The sequence below is a fragment of the Mixophyes fleayi genome, chromosome 9, assembly GCF_038048845.1.
Source record: "Mixophyes fleayi isolate aMixFle1 chromosome 9, aMixFle1.hap1, whole genome shotgun sequence".
Taxonomy (NCBI): Eukaryota; Metazoa; Chordata; class Amphibia; order Anura; family Limnodynastidae; genus Mixophyes; species Mixophyes fleayi.
The window spans coordinates 807,340-824,343 of NC_134410.1; the positions used below are offsets into that span (position 1 = coordinate 807,340).

The 17,004-nt window shown below is 46.8% G+C and overlaps 1 protein-coding gene across 3 annotated transcripts in view; it reads left to right on the plus strand.

The window, feature by feature from the left end:
* Positions 1 to 15,718, plus strand: part of GIPR (gastric inhibitory polypeptide receptor) — a 142,229-nt gene extending 126,511 nt beyond the window's left edge. For 2 of the 3 annotated variants that reach the window (XM_075186173.1, XM_075186172.1), the window contains exons 5-15: positions 1,550 to 1,657; positions 2,084 to 2,208; positions 3,633 to 3,736; positions 11,623 to 11,776; positions 11,971 to 12,130; positions 12,569 to 12,629; positions 13,024 to 13,093; positions 14,407 to 14,495; positions 15,118 to 15,256; positions 15,346 to 15,387; positions 15,465 to 15,718. In XM_075186173.1, coding sequence (XP_075042274.1) covers positions 1,550 to 1,657; positions 2,084 to 2,208; positions 3,633 to 3,736; positions 11,623 to 11,776; positions 11,971 to 12,130; positions 12,569 to 12,629; positions 13,024 to 13,093; positions 14,407 to 14,495; positions 15,118 to 15,256; positions 15,346 to 15,387; positions 15,465 to 15,632 — 1,220 coding nt within the window. In that variant the 3' untranslated portion in view covers positions 15,633 to 15,718. Of the gene's footprint in view, positions 1 to 1,549; positions 1,658 to 2,083; positions 2,209 to 3,632; positions 3,737 to 11,622; positions 11,777 to 11,970; positions 12,131 to 12,568; positions 12,630 to 13,023; positions 13,094 to 14,406; positions 14,496 to 15,117; positions 15,257 to 15,345; positions 15,388 to 15,464 lie in introns of those variants that run through there. The other variant, XM_075186174.1, reaches the window with a different exon arrangement.
* The last annotated feature ends 1,286 nt before the right edge of the window (positions 15,719 to 17,004 follow it).

A 17,004-nucleotide genomic window follows, 5' to 3' on the forward strand; every position in this document is an offset into this window, starting at 1 on the left:
GGCATTTATTGCTGCAATAAAGGATGAAGTATCAGGTCCAATGGGGGAGAGCGTATCCGACAAGAGGCCGTCTGCTGACGCTTCATGTGCAAACTAGACACAGAGTCATTCCGGTAAGTCGTTTTTTTCACAGGTCGGTGAAGTCTTCATTCGGATTCCTCATGTCGTTCTGTTCTGTGTCGGGGGAGTCAGTGCTGATAATAAGTACTACACCCTTATAAACTACACGTATGTGTGCCACAAGATAGCACAGAACATGTGTATGCAGTTAGGATAGATCATAAAAACACATTATATGTACAATACGCATAGGAAGCCTCTTTATCTATTTAATATAAAATAATAAATAAAAGAAAATCAGAATAAAAGTTTCTATGAATGATTATACTGCCGTTCTTCTATTTCATGTGATGTGACCTGTTATTGTCCATATACATGTGTGTGTTATTGTCCATATACATGTGTGTGTTACTCTACATATACATGTGTGTGTTACTGTACATATACATGTGTGTGTTATTGTCCATATACATGTGTGTGTTACTGTACATATACATGTGTGTGTTACTGTACATATACATGTGTGTGTTATTGTCCATATACATGTGTGTGTTACTCTACATATACATGTGTGTGTTACTGTACATATACATGTGTGTGTTATTGTCCATATACATGTGTGTGTTACTGTACATATACATGTGTGTGTTACTCTACATATACATGTGTGTGTTATTGTCCATATACATGTGTGTGTTACTCTACATATACATGTGTGTGTTACTGTACATATACATGTGTGTGTTATTGTCCATATACATGTGTGTTACTGTACATATACATGTGTGTGTTATTGTACATATACATGTGTGTGTTACTCTACATATACATGTGTGTGTTACTGTACATATACATGTGTGTGTTACTCTACATATACATGTGTGTGTTATTATACATATACATGTGTGTGTTACTGTACATATACATGAGTGTCTTATTGTCCATATACATGTGTGTCTTATTGTACATATACATGTGTGTCTTATTGTACATATACATGTGTGTGTTACTGTACATATACATGTGTGTGTTATTGTACATATACATGTGTGTGTTACTGTACATATACATGTGTGTGTTACTGTACATATACATGTGTGTGTTATTGTACATATACATGTGTGTGTTTTTGTGTATGAGTGTGTTCCGTGTCTACGGGCACCAAGCAGTGTAGCCAGGGCGTACTTACAACCAGATTGAAATGGATACAAGTGATTGGTAGTAACTGCCCACAAGTTGTCTGCTCTTTATTAAACTGTCCAATCATGGATCAGGCTGAGCCCTCGTGGACACATTGAACACTGATATGATCGGACGTTTCAGGTAGTAACATGATATGTGCAGTATTATCCTCTTTATATATAACTGAACACATGGATGACGCAGATCTGTGACCACCAATAATATAACTAAACTAAGATGTGTTGTTCACATGTAACATGTTTTTGTCACGCCTGTACGTGTTACAAATATGTCTCTGTTGTCACAGGAGTCTTTTGTAATCGCACGTTTGACATGTATGTATGCTGGGGGGACGCTGCTCCTAACACCACACACGCAGAGCCCTGCCCCTCCTACCTGCCGTGGTATGCCCAAGGTGAGGAGGGGGATATGGGGAGGGGTATAGGTGGGTTATTAGGGCAGATAAATATTAGTAGGGGGATATAGGGATGGAGATATAGGACGGGGATATTGGGGGAAGGGGAATATGGGAGGGACGGGGATATTGTTGGGAAGGGGATATGGGAGGGACGGGGATATTGGGGGAGGGGAATATGAGAGGGGAGGGAGATATTGGGGGGAGGGGGATATGGAAGGGGAGGAGGATATTGGGGAGAGGGAGATATGGGAGGGGTGGGGATATTGGGGGGGATATAGAAGGGGAGGGTGATATTGGGGGAGGGGGATATTGGGGGGAGGGGGATATGGGACAGGAGGTGATATTGGGGTGAGGGGTATATTGGGGGGAGGGGATTGCTTGTGGGGGGTGACCAATCTGCTTTACACTCTCTCTGTTCCTCAGTAAGAGATGGGTTTGTTTTCCGACGCTGTGGTGCAGACGGTCAGTGGGTCCGAGATGAGACAGACATGCCATGGAGAGACCACTCTCAGTGCGAGAACGTGGACCCGGAACAGGAGCAGTCACAGGTAAGAGACATCTCTGATGTTGGGATGGGGTAATACAGAGTATTATAGAAGTAATATCGTGTGAGGTAATATAGAGTATTATAATGAGTAATATAGAGTATTGTATGAGTAATATAGAGTATTAAATACACAGAAGAGACGGGGAGGGGGGGCATTGATAAATGTACTTGTATTTCATACTCCTGGCCGTTAATTCTGGTAATATCTTTATAGGATACATAAATACACAGAGGAGAGAGGGAGGGAGCGTACATTGATTGTGCAATTATATTATATATATTTGTCTACGCTCCCTGGTCTCCAAGGTATTACTGCCTGATCTTTAGTATCTTGCTTTGTCTAATGGGATCTATGCGTTGTATTCCCAAAAACTTTTTATATATTTTTCAGAACAAATATGGTTTTGCTTTCACAAATAGAGCTACAGAATGACTCTCACTTCCTCTTATTATGTTAAGTAAATGTTCCATAATACAAGTGTTTAAAGGTGGAGAGATGCTCCCTACATAGAACATCCAACAATCACATTGTATCAAATACACCACATTCTGCAATAAGTGTAATAGATGGGTCACCTCATAATTATCCCTTATACAAGAGCTACACTCCACATTGTGTGACCACGCTCCACATTGGTGAAAGACACTAGTTCTAATATACTTTCCTGGAGTTCCAGCTCCTCACAAGCTGAGTTTTAAAATTGGAAACTTTTTCTAGATGAAGCCTGATGTCAGGTAATTCCTTGCGTTGTGTCCTTCTATAAGATCTTCCTTCCTAAGAGTCTCTACTCTTCTGTGATCTCAACATTCTTCTCACTTTTTGGAACAATATCTACCTTATGATTGATGTAAATGTTTCCGATCGATTCTATGGATGTCTTCCATAGCTTCATATTTTGAATTGGCCCAGGGGAATTCTCCTGAGCCAATGTGTATGGTGAGTGCTACCACATTGAATGTATGTATTTGGGTTTCTTGTTCAATTAAATTAATATTCAACTCATTAGTATGTTACTGACAAAACCCGGTAGACATACCATTTTCTCCTTTCCAAATAAAAAAGACATTGTCAATGTAACTGTATCGGATCCCCAGATACATTGACAATGTTTTTTATTTGAAGAGGAGAGAAGGATATGCTTATTACATAAATAAATAAACTGAGGAGATGGAGGAGCGTAGACAAGGGGGAGCTAGGGGTAACAGGCTTCTAAATAAATGTAATTAACATAATTGTTTGTTGTTTGTGGATCCCTTTTCTATAGAAATATTACAAATAATTATATTCAGAAGATTAGGCAAATCCTTTAAAGTGAAGTTAAACTTTTATTTCTCAGCATGTTCGCTGTTTGATGATCAGATTTGTACAGGTAATGTGTAATTAGTTGTGGAGCTGTGATAACGAGTTACACTTTGTTTCGGTAGAGCCAGGCTTGGATCCTCTCTCAGCTGCGGGTGATGTACAGCGTGGGATATGGGATTTCGCTGGCTGCGCTGGTGGTGGCGCTGTGTATTCTCACACAACTCAGGTCTGTTTCCTGCACCTCATTTACTAAGGTTTTATTTTATCATTCTGATATAGCAGTTCTGAGACCTCCTAAAGGGCATTTATGTTGAGCTATCTGCAGTTCTCCTCACAGACTAAGTGACGTTGTTCAATACACTCAGCCACCACCTAACGGCGGCACTTCCACGACTGCTCTATACAGATGACGTGTAGCCACTTGCTGCCTAAACCACAATCACTGTATTTACAAGACCTCCTCGTAATAAGCTCTGAAATCGTCTGTCACAACGTTATTGCTGGAGAAATAAAACTTCTCACACCCCAATATACGAGAGACAGTGTTTGGGGTAGTTATTTCATCCTTTATCTGCCTCCCTGTTGTCAGGCGCCGTCCCGCGTTCTCTCCGGGATGGCCGCCTGCTCTGTCTCCCCGTGCACTTCTGGCTCGCTGGCCCGGCCATCGGTGCGTGCGCATCCCGTAGCCAGACAATGGTATGCTACTCTCAGCGCCCAGTAGTGGCTGATAACAGCGCCGCCGCCCACTCTCTCCCCTTTGGCTGCTCGGCCTTTATAAGGCTCGTCTCACTATTCCTCTAGATACTTCTTGTGTACCTCAATTGCCAGCACCGCTACCAACCCGGCTTATCTGATCACTCTCTTCTCGTGCCTCGCTATCTATCTTGAAGAAGGACCGCGACCTGCGTGTCTCCTGCAGTTAAGTCCATACCTCCTTGCGGAGGTCCCTGGTGAATACCAGGGGCACGTTAGATTCCGCACCTTCTTCCAAGTGGTGTCAACACTAGCAGGTACGCTACATACAGTTGTGACAGTATACTCTGGCCATGACTACGGAGGGATCTGGGGAACCATCTGCCCGGGACCTTCTTCTTTACCTGGCTCAGCGGGTTGAACAAAAAGAGGCGGCCCAGGCACTCTTACTTCAGTGTGTCCAAGGAATCGCTACCCGCTTTGATGCCCTACAAGGCTCCCTGCCTACGACCCCAACTACAACCTCCTCTGCTGCAGCATCCTCCGGTGTGGTCACTGTCTCCACGGCCGCTTACAGTCTGCACATTCCAGCTCCGGAAAAGTTTGATGGGGATCCCAAACGATGCAGGGGCTTCCTGAATAAATGTGCCATTTAGTTTGAGTGTAACCCCGGAGCATTTCCCTCTGCACAAACCTAAGTGGCTTTCATAATCTCCCTCCTGAGCAGTCAAGCTCTTGCATGGGCTTCTCCCCTATGGGAACGGAGTGATCCCCTACTAAGTAATACAGTGTCCTTCATTGAAGCCTTCAGGAGGGTCTTTGATGACCCAGGGAAAGTAGCTTCTGCGGCTACAAGTCTGTTGAGTCTCTGTCAAGGTAACCTGTCCGTGGGACAATATGCGGTTCAGTTCCGGACCTTGGCGTCTGAATTAAAGTGGAACAATGAAGCACTGGTGGAAACGTTTTGGCACGGTCTTGTTGATCGAATTAAAGACAAACTGATTTCCAGGGACCTTCCTTCGGATCTTGATACTCTTGTCTCCCTCTGTATCAAGGTGGATTTGCGTTACCAAGAACGCACGCAGGAACACTCTACTACCAGGCGGGTCGCATCACGACTTGCACCACAGTTCCAAAGCCCGATTCTACCTGTGGACGAACCTATGCAAGTTGGACGTTCCCGATTGTCTCCGGAGGAACGGGAGAAACGTTTCAAGCAACGACTTTGGCTCTACTGTGGAGATTCCGGGCACCTCCTCAGGGCCTGCTCCAAGAGAACGGGAAACCCTTCCTCCTAAACGGTGACAGGGAGGCCACTTTAGGAGGACCCACAGTTGCTCCCTACTCCTCATGGCTGTCACCCTGAGCACCCTTTTCCACCAGGGCCTTTGTGGATTCCGGCTACTCCGGGAACTTCATTTCTGCTTCTGTTGCTTCACGGCTCCAAATTCCGGTAGTACCTTTGCCCCAACCACTATCATTAACGGTAGTAGATGGCGATTGTGTCATCAACGGTTTCATCTCCTCCTTCACCTCTCCTGTCCGGTTGATGGTAGGAGCTCTTCATAGTGAGATGATTCAGTTACTGGTGTTGCCTAAATCCATTAACCCTCTCATCTTGGGACTATCTTGGCTCCAGATGCATTCACCACAGATAGATTGGACCGCGCTCAAGTTATCGTATGGGGTTCAGAATGTCATCATAGATGCATGTCCGGGGTTCCTTCCCCGAGATCCCGGGTGATAGCCCATTCCACAGTTACAGACTCTATCCTTCCCACTGTATATGCAGAGTTCCAGGGCGTCTTTAGTAAGATTTAAGCAGAAATCCTGCCTACTCATCGTCCCTGGGATTGTTCTATTGTACTGACATCCGGTCAACCCATACCCAAGGGACGAACTTATCCATTATCTCGTCCTGAGGCTTTGGCCATGTCCCAATATATTTCCGAGAACTTGAAACAAGGGTTTATCCTCAAGTCTACGTCTCCTGCCGGGGCAGGATTCTTATTTGTCAAAAAGAAAGACGGTTCACTCCACCCATGTATTGATTACCGTCCCCTTAATCGCATTATCGTCAAGAACCGCTATCCACTACCTCTCATCTCTGATCTCTTCGACAGAATCAGTGGATCCCGCATTTTCACCAAACTAGACCTTCGAGGAGCCTATAACCTGATTTGTATCAAGAAGGGGGATGAGTGGAAGATGGCCTTCAATACCAGGGATGGGCACTTCGAGTATCTGCTAATGCCCTTCAGATTTTGTAACGCCCCCGCCATCTTTCAAACATTTGTCAACGACATCTTTCAGGACTTATTATATACCTCTGTGGTAGTCTATTTGGATGACATATTAGTGTTTTACAAAGATCTGATTTCCCATCGGGAACAAGTCAAAGAGGTCATACATAAATACCATCTCTACTGCAAATTGGAGAAATGTGTCTTTGAAGTGACCCAAGTACCTTTTCTTGGTTTTATTGTTTCTGTGTTAGGAACCCCTCCAGTCAGCACGTCAAAACCCAGAGTCTGCTCTGAAGTCCGGTGTTCACTAGAGCTCCTAGTGGTGGGGACAGACTTGGCTGTAGACAACAGAGGGTCGAGAGATGAGCGCTGACTGGGGAGAACCCAGCTATGGAGGGTAGAAGCAACGGCAGAGTGAAGTCCAGTCAGGAGTCGAGGGCCGGCATCAGACAAAGAAATTCCAAACACAATCCGAGGTCAGGGATCGCAGGCAATACAACAGGGTCCAAAAACAAGCCAGGGGTCATACACGGGAGATCAGGTCTCAGCAAAACAATCAAGGAGCAGAACAGGAACAGGGAGCCTAGCTACACTGGGAGCTATAACTGGCAGTGAGGCTCTGTCCTCACTGTCTTAAGTAGTGAGGGAGGCCAATAGGAGAGAGAGCCAGCGAGACCCCTCCCTACTGCACTAATGACCAGGTAATATGTTCAGTGTTTGTACATGTATGGTACAAGCATTTCTGTTCATAAATCCTCAGTATCTACAGACAGGGCAGGTTGGAACCATATAGTATAATGTTGCTTACAGGAACATATGGTTTATACAGTGTTCCTGTAAGAGAGTACAAGTAAAAGAGATGTTATCTTTGCGCCCGGCTGTAAGGCCGCTGGCCGGGCGCTGCGTCAGTAGAGTTAGAGCCTCTCGGTTGTTGCCCAGGCAACCGGGACGTAGGAGGCGGAAGTGATGTCCCGGCCGTCATGGAGACGGCCGGGAGGCCTGGGACCACCGGAAGTGAGTCGCGGCGGCCCTTCGGGGAGCCGCGGCTCATAACAGTACTCCCCCCTTGAGGAGGGGTCAAGGCACCACGACTACCAGGTTTCCCAGGATACTTTTTGAAGAAGTCCTTAATGAGCTGGTTAGCATGGAGATGTTTCTGCGGCACCCAAGACCGTTCCTCCGGGCCGTAGCCCTTCCAGTGGACCAAAAAGTGGATTTGGCTTTGCACTATTTTGGAGTCTAGAATTCTTTCAACGATGAACTCTTGGTGCCCTTTGACTGAGACAGGACGAGGTCTGTGCAATTGATGTGGCCTGAACCTATGTGACCCTGTGACCGCTTTCAACAAGAAACAATGAAAAGTATTAGGGATCTTGAGTGAAGGAGGAAGTTTTAACTTAAAAGCCACAGGGTTAATTTGTCTAATAATAGAAAAGGGTCCGATGAACCTGGGACCTAACTTCCTACAGGGTTGCTTGAGTTTAATGTTGCGGGTGGACAACCACACCTTGTCCCCGACTTTGAAAGGACATGGTCCGCGGTGCCGATCAGCATAATGTTTAGACTCGAAGGAAGCCTGTTTGAGGGCAATATGAACTTTTTTCCATATCCGGAACAGATGAGAAATCGAAAGGACGGGTTTTAGATTGATTTGGAACTTCTAGCGAGTTGGACCGGGGATGAAATCCAAGGTTACAGAAAAATGGGGACACCAGAGTAGAAGAATGACACGAGTTGTTATAGGCAATCTCTGCCCATGGAAGCAGAGCAGCCCAGTCATTATGGCATTTGGTTACATATAACCGGAGAAATTGCTCCAGGGATTGGTTGACCCTTTCTGTTTGTCCGTTGGACTGTGGATGATACCCTGATGATAAACAAACTTTGATTCCTAATTGGGTACAGAAAGCTCTCCAGAAGGTGGCGACAAATTGGGAACCACGGTCCGAGACAATGTTAACGGGGAGTCCATGGAGCTTGAAAACATGCTGAATAAATAGAGACGCCAATGTTTTAGCACATGGCAATCCCACAAGAGGGATGAAGTGGGCCATTTTGCTAAATCTGTCTACTATCACCCAGATGGTGTTAAAGCTGGATGAGCGCGGTAGTTCCACGATGAAGTCCATAGATATGTGTGTCCAGGGTCTCACTGGAACAGACAGACGCATAAGAGGACCTGCAGGAAGTTTGCGAGAAGACTTATTCCTGGCACAGGATTCACAGGATAAAACAAATTCTCTGGTATCTGCAGACAAGGAGGTCCACCAGACGGAACGAGACAGAAGTTACAACGTCTTGGATACTCCAGGGTGACCCGAGGTTTTATTATCATGGCATTCAGCAAGGGCCATCCTCCTCAGATAATCAGGTATGAATAGTTTACCCCTGGGGGTAGCCAGCGGTGCCAAACATTGGAGGCCACAGAGGGTCGCGCCGAGATCCTGAGTCAGACCAAGGACTATTTTGGACGCCGGAATAATAAAGGTAGGTTCTGCGAGGGAAGGATGAGAGGCGATAAAGCTGGAGATAGGGCATTCGACTTAGTGTTCTTGGATCCTGGCCGGAAGGTAATAGTGAAGTTGAAGCGGGAGAAGAAGAGGACCCACCGGGCCTGTCTAGAATTCACAAGTTTAGCAGATTGTATATATTGTAAATTCTTATGATCGGTATATACCGTGATTACATGGTTAGCTCCCTCTAGCCAGTGATGCCACTCTTCAAATGCCCACTTGATCGCCAGCAACTCCCGGTTACCCACATCGTAATGGGTTTCTGCGGAGGAAAATTTCCTGGAGAAAAATGCACAGGGGTGCAGACAGTGATCATTGAGATCCTTCTGAGAAAGGATGGCACCGGCCCCGACGTCAGAGGCGTCTACTTCAATAATAAAAGGTAGATCCGGATTGGGATGTCGGAGGACGGGTGCGGAGATGAAGGCATCTTTGATGGCCTTAAAAGATGTCAAAGCAGCGGAAGACCGATTAACAGTATCGGCTCCTTTTCGAGTAAGGGCAGTAATAGGAGCCACTAATACTGAAAATTACCGGATAAATCGCCTATAATAATTAGCGAATCCTAAAAACCTCTGAATGGCTTTTAGATTGCTTGGCCGGATCCAATCGAGAACTGCCTGGACTTTACTAGGTTCCATAGAGAAGCCACAAGGAGAGATGACATATCCGAGGAACGTGATCTGGGTAACTACAAACTCGCATTTCTCAAGTTTTGCAAAGAGGCAGTGCTGGCGTAGTTTGAGGAGAACCTTTTTGACATGAATCCGGTGCTGCTCCAGTGACTTGGAATAGATCAATATGTCGTCACGGTATACCACCACGAACTTTCCCAGAAATTCTCGTAAAACATCATTAATAAAATCTTGGAACACCGCAGGGGCGTTACATAGGCCAAAGGGCATGATTCATAATGGCCCGAATGAGTGTTGAAGGCCATCTTCCACTCATCCCCCTCCTTGATCCGGACCAAATTATATGCACCTCTCAGATCAATCTTGGAGAAGACCGTGGCTTGTTTGAGCTGATCAAAGAGCACAGAGATGAGCGGCAATGGGCCAGTTATAATGTTAGGAACCACTCCAGTTAGCACGTCAAAACCCGGAGTCTGCTCTGAAGTCCGGTGTTCACTGGAGCCCCTAGTGGTGGGGACAGACTTGGCCGCAGACAACAGAGGGTCGAGAGATGAGCGCTGACTGGGGAGAACCTAGCTATGGTGGGTAGAAGCAACGTCAGAGTGAAGTCCAGGCAGGGGTCGAGGGCCGGCAGCAGACAAAGAAATTCCAAGCACAATCCGAGGTCAGGGGTCACAGGCAATACAACAGGGTACAAAAACAAGCCAGGGGTCATACACGGGAGATCAGGTCTAAGCAAAACAATCATGCCCCCCTTCTACTTAAAAGATTTCTTCAACAGGAAGGAGGAGGAGGAGGCTATACTGCCAGGCGCCGTCCCGTGGTCTCTCCGGGATGGCCATCTGCTCTGTCTCCCCATGCGTTTGGTTGCCAGGAAACCAGACGCGGCACTTCCGGCTGCCCGGCCTGGCCATTGGCGCATGCGCGTTCCGTTGGCAGACAACGGGACACTACTCTCAACCCCCGGCGGCGGCTGATGACATCGCCGCCGCCCACTCTCTCCCCAATGGCTGCTCTCCCAGTGCCAGGGTATCAGGTCTATTTCTACCTACAGCGTTCTAGTATATTTTGCCTTGTCTTGACTCTTCTGCCTGCCTGTGCCCTTTATACCCGGACCGTTTGACTACCCCTTTTGGATCTCCCTATTGTTCCGCATCGCCAGACTGTTACCGACCCGGCTTGTCTTACTATTTCTCTGGATACTCCTTATGTACCTCGATTGCCAGCACCGTTACTGACCCGGCTTCTCTGATCACTCTCTCCTCGTGTCTCGCTATCTGACTTGGAGAAGGACCGCGACCTGCATGTCTCCTGCGGCTGTGTCCATACCTCCTTGCGGGGGTCCCTGGTGAATACCAGGAGCACGTTAGTTTCCGCACCTTCCTCAAAGTAGCGTCAACACTGGCAGGTACGCTACATACAGTTGTGACACCTGTAATAACAGGACTCTGAACGTGCCAGTTATTCATAGGTCCAGTTTTACAGACACTAAGAACCCAAAATCCTGCGCACGACATGACCAGACCGCGCCCAATGGGATAGTTGTAGCTGTGAAATGACTGATGCGCTGATTGGCTGATTTGTTACAGATTGCAGAACATTATATACATTGTATTTATTTTATCGTAGTGACAATTGTGTAATTGTGGGTTATGGCTCAATAATCAGTTTGTTTAGGTAATAAAGGTCATTTACATGGATTAAAATGGGCGCAGAGAAAAATTCACTTTGGCGATATCACACCGGGGTAAGGTGTCAGTTTGCAGAAGTTTTACTATGGGAGGAGCTGAGTGGGGAGAACGGTCCCAGTAAAGGAAGTTATTCTCATGTAATTACATTTCCAGGATAAGACCATTTCCAGGCCCATTCCGAGATGACAAAGTGCAGCTTCTGATTCCTCCATCTCCCCACACTCATGGGCACACTTATAGTTTACATCTCTTAAGTGGCGTGATGTGCGCTGGGCGGTATATACAGCACAACAGGTCCAATCATTTGTATTCATGACTCTGTTCTGTGTTTCAGGCGTCTGCGCTGCACCCGGAATCTGATTCACTGCAACCTGTTTCTATCGTTCATCCTGCGCGCAGTGTCCCTGCTCTCCCGCGACGCTTTGCTGACCCATCAGCATAGTATGATCCAAGGAGAGGAAGATCTGACTGCCCTGCTGAGAGAGAGGGTGAGACTGGGGCGAGATCTGTGACCTACCTGCGTGTAGGTCACAGGGGCTGTTTAGGACAGTATGGGGGTTACATCCTAGGTATTAACAGATCATGGTGAAAATTGTATAGTTCTATCAACAATCTGTATATCCATCTATGTCTACAAGTGTAATATTGTAACAAAATGTGTGATACATTGTGTATCTCTCAGACCCTGGTAGGTTGTCGTGTGGCTCAGACCATTACACAATACTGTGTAGCTGCTAATTACTACTGGCTGTTGGTGGAAGGACTGTACTTACACAACCTCCTGCTCATGTTGTCCTTCTCAGAGGAAGCTGCGCTGCCTCAGTACATGGTACTGGGCTGGGGTAAGTGTGTCTCTACCATCTGTCTCTTGTGTTGTACGTTGTGTGTTGTGCGTTGTGTTCAACATCCGTCGCTTGTGTGTTGTACATTGTGTTCATTATCCATTTCTTGTGTGTTGTATGTTGTGTGTTGTGCGTTGTGTTCACCATCCGTCGCTTGTGTGTTGTACGTTGTGTTCACCATCCGCCATTTGTGTGTTGTGCGTTGTGTTCACCATCCATCTCTTGTGTGTTGTGCGTTGTGTTCACCATCCATCTCTTGTGTGTTGTACACTGTATTGGGTAGAAGACCACCTTATTCTTGCATTGCACTGAATCGGATCCACACATCCGGCTTTAACCTCCGCACATATCCGCTATATCCGTTAACCCCTTAATGCCACAAACGCTGTGTCACTTTGACCTCGTCATTTTACTTGTGTGATATGTGGTTTGTTTCAGGTGCTCCTGTTTTGTTTGTGATCCCGTGGGTGGTTGTGAGACAGCTCTATGAAAACACGCAGTGAGTGCTACACATGTGACTAATAGATTGTAAGCCTGCGAGCAGCCTTCTCACCTCTTTGTCTGTTTTACCCAGTTTGTTTATTAGTTTACTATGTTTGTCCCCAATTGTAAAGTGCTACGGAATATGTTGGCGCTATATAAATAAATGATGATGATGATGATAATGTAAGGCTTCCCATCACCCCGCTAATAGTCCCCAAACCTCCGATGTGCGCCCTGTTACAGCCGTCAGTAACACTGCCTTGCGGATCCCAGGACATTACTTGTCTATTATGTTTTTATATGTTATTATATCCCTATTCCTGCTTTATCGGCTCAGCCACCAGTGTAACGAAGTGTAAGCTCCATGGAACAAATGAGGAACCACTTGACGCTTCTCTCCGGGTTTTCAGGTGTTGGGAGAGAAACGACAATCGCTCTTATTGGTGGATAATTCGCACCCCCATCCTACTGGCCGTGCTGGTGAGTCTGTACAACGCCTCGGTATGCTGCAGTGTGATAAATTTAAAGCGGCGCTGCCTTGTAATGGGAAACTTCCCTTTACAAGGCAGCGTCGCTTTAAATTTAAGCGCTGAAGACGCCAAACTCGCGGGTGTTAAAGAACCCGGAGCTTAATACATTTACCCCCAGGTCTTATACTCGGAGTAGTACAAGTTTATGAAACGTACCGTAGCGCTGAGTAGCGGAGACGGAAGGAGCGTAGTCAAGAAACAGGCTGAGGTCTTAGGTCCGAGGCAGGTACCGTGGTCAGGGACAGGTAAGATGTCAGGGCTGGCAGCAAACAAGAAGAGTCCGGAAACGTAGCAGAGGTCAGAGGGCACAGGCAGAGGGTCAAAGTCCAGGAAACAAAGCCAAGGGTCAAAACACGGGAGTCCAACGATAAAGATACTAAGCACAGGGGCTGGTCCGGTAACAGGTACTGCAACTATAACTGTCAGGGAGGCTAAGCCCTCCCTGCTACTTATACACAAGTGAGCCAATGAAACACAGCCCCCACACCTGCAGGCATCAGCCCAGCAGGCAGTTAATTAATAGCCTCCTTATTGCACACGCCCGGCTGTCAGATTAGCCGGGCTGCGGCTGTTGCGATCGGGTGCCTAACGCCATCATGCTGTTTTCTCCATTTTTATGGCTCATCGCATCTTTGTACATAGACCCCTAAATGTCTTTACAGAGGTGATTGTGGCGCGAGTCGTTACGCTGTATTCAGTAAGAAAATTAGGATGATCAGGACAAGAAGCTGAAACATTTCTGGTTAGACTGCGGTCACTTACGTAGGTGACTGATGGGTCTCACGATCAGCTCCTCTTTCTCCTCTGTAACATTTTGGCTCTCACAATGGGTTAATTGGTTTTATGAACACTATATATATTTTGTTTATTATTTTATTTTTTGTATCATTGCTCACGTTATATAAGTTTTCTTTTTATATCAAAAGTTTTTAATATTTCTCCATGAAGTTACCTGGCATGGTCTGTTTGTAAATTATTGAAATAAAAATTCAATCTTTTAATAATTTATTATGATGAATCTGTGGACTGGAGACTCTCTTCTCATTTGTGTTTCCAACGCTGGTCTATGAATCATTACTATATAATGTCATAGGTATGATGTAAATGATGATGTCACGGGTGTGATGTCACAGGTAAGTGACAATGTCACTGGTATGATGTCACAGGTAAATGATGATGTCACAGGTAGGATGTCACAGGTAAATGATGATGTCACAGGTATGATGTCACAGATAAATGATGATGACTTTTATGATGTCACAGGTGAACTTTATCATCTTCCTGCGTATTCTGCGCATCCTGGTCCTGAAACTTCGAGCAAATCAGATGAGGAGAAGCGACCGCAAGTACAGGTACACTGAACAGTGATCACATGACACACCCTGCAGAGCATTACAGCCTAGACATTCTGCAGAGCACTGATGACCTGAAACAGAGGTCTGCAGAGCATCACACCTTGGACATTCCGCATTACAGAGCAGCTCTTATCACAGATAACAGAACAGTGTCTTCCTGCCCTGCGACCAGTGTATCATGGGTGGTATTTTATAAACATATTGGGTGGTCCTGTAATATAGAGCCACATTGTACTACGTTACACTAAAGGAAGACAAACATCTCAAATCCCAGCGTAAGTCGCACACCCCGCAGAGCATCTCTCTGCCCACCCTGCAGAGCATCTCTCCGCACACCCTGCAGAGCATCTCTCCGCACACCCTGCAGAGCATCTCTCCGCACACCCTGCAGAGCATCTCTCCGGACACCCTGCAGAGCATCTCTCCGCACACCCTGCAGAGCATCTCTCCGCACACCCTGCAGAGCATCTCTCCGCACACCCTGCAGAGCATCTCTCCACACACCCTGCAGAGCATCTCTCCACACACCTGCAGAGCATCTCTCCACACACCTGCAGAGCATCTCTCCACACCGCCTTCATCCCACAGATTCTCAGACCCTCTCACCCATTTCCCTCAGGTTGGCCAAGTCCACGTTGACCCTGATCCCACTTCTCGGGATCCATGAAGCCATCTTCAACCTGATACCTGAAGAGAGTGCGCGGGGCAGAGTGAGATACAGTAAGCTGGGTCTGGAGCTACTGCTCAGCTCGTTCCATGTGAGTCACACTCAGATTACAGCAGTTAGTCCTTTATTAGGTCCCACACAGTCCATGCAGTGACGTTCTGCTGTCTCCCGTTTCCGCAGGGGCTGCTGGTCGCCGTCCTGTACTGTATCTGTAATAAGGAGGTGAGCAGCACCGTATCTGTGTCTGTTCCTCTGCTCTCTGCGTCCACATTTATAGCTCAGTCTCCTCTTTCCCAAAGGTTCAAGCCGAGCTGCGCAGGAAGTTACAAGACACCTTCAGCGACGGACACCCCTCCTGTGGCCCCCGGTCCCTGCGGCCCCCTCCCAGAAGAGCCCGTGGGGCAGAGGACCTGATGTCTGACAGTTCAGAGGCCGCTCACCCGGGGGTCCGGACCAGCCAGTGTTAATCTGCCTCCACCTTATTTTTACCATCTATTTATTTCTAGCTTGTCATAGAACTATCGTTGTTCATTAAAATCTTGTGTGTAATTAATCATTGTCCGCTGCTGACATATAGGAGGGGGGAAGATATTACTGTGATTCAGGGAAGAAAGGTTTCACCCCCAGGTGCTGGAAATGGTCATTGTAGCTGCGGAAGTTATATTTCTCCGCTTGTGTATACATATGTGGGCGCAGACATTGGGGGACTGGCCTCAGAAAGTGGGGTGCAACTGCGTTGAGGATGCGGCTGGTGGTGACCCCGCCTGTAGGACCACCCCCCATTATTATTATTAATCTTTATATATATATATATATAACACAGCTCTGTACACTCCGCTAATGTACCAGTCCCTGGCGCAGAGGAACTTACAGTCGTATTTTCCTATTACACCCTCTTCGCCGGAGTCTTATATATGTAATAATGGATCCTGGGTGTGAGGGGACATTGGGTCTAACTGACGTCTGACATTTTATTACATGGGTATCTGTGGGTATAATATATAAATGGCCATGTCCTTGATCCAGCCCAGCCACACACTAGTCCACGTAAACATGAGGTCACAAAAATCGGGACTGCGGGTAGGTTTGCAGAAGTGGATCTCCTGACCGTGGATCCCGATCTCACAGTCCTTCTGTATCTGGGTATAATACACATGAGGACCCCCAGCGGGGATGGACTGGGACTAAAAATCAGACCTGGAATTTATAGTCCACAGACCTCAGTTCCAGCAGGAAAGAAACCGAGGTGGGCCTGCGCGGCGGCACCGGAAAAGGGGTGACCACATTGTGTTGTGGGTGTGGCCAACATGGGGCAATGATACATATATTAAAATAAAACATTACCTTTATCACGCCATCCCCCAGGCACATTATGACACCCCCAGCCCACTGTACTTATCTATGCTTCTGGTGCTGCTGACATCCATCCATCAGGGTGGGAACTTCCTGTAGAGTGAGCAGGGAAGATCTTAGTCTCACGAGATTACCAAATCTTGTGATCCTTAGAACTCTTTGGCTTACTCTGCAGGCTGTGTCCTATCCAGAGACTTGGAGCAACTATCCGCTCCCTCCTGCTAACCAGAGCTGGATTAACGCTCGGGCGGCACAGGGTATTTAAGACAGGGAGCCCCTATTATGTAACATGGTTATCATTTTAGACAAATCTTAGACAAATACACAGGCAATAATGTGTGTACTACTACCCTGAGGATCTACGATGCTACCAAGAAAGGGGCCTATAGGGCCTAAAGGAGGGTCTCCCTCTCGTAAAACAGGGACTGTATCCCCCCTTTCAGATACCCTCTTCCCTCTCACCAGACCCTTCACAGGAGTTTCTTC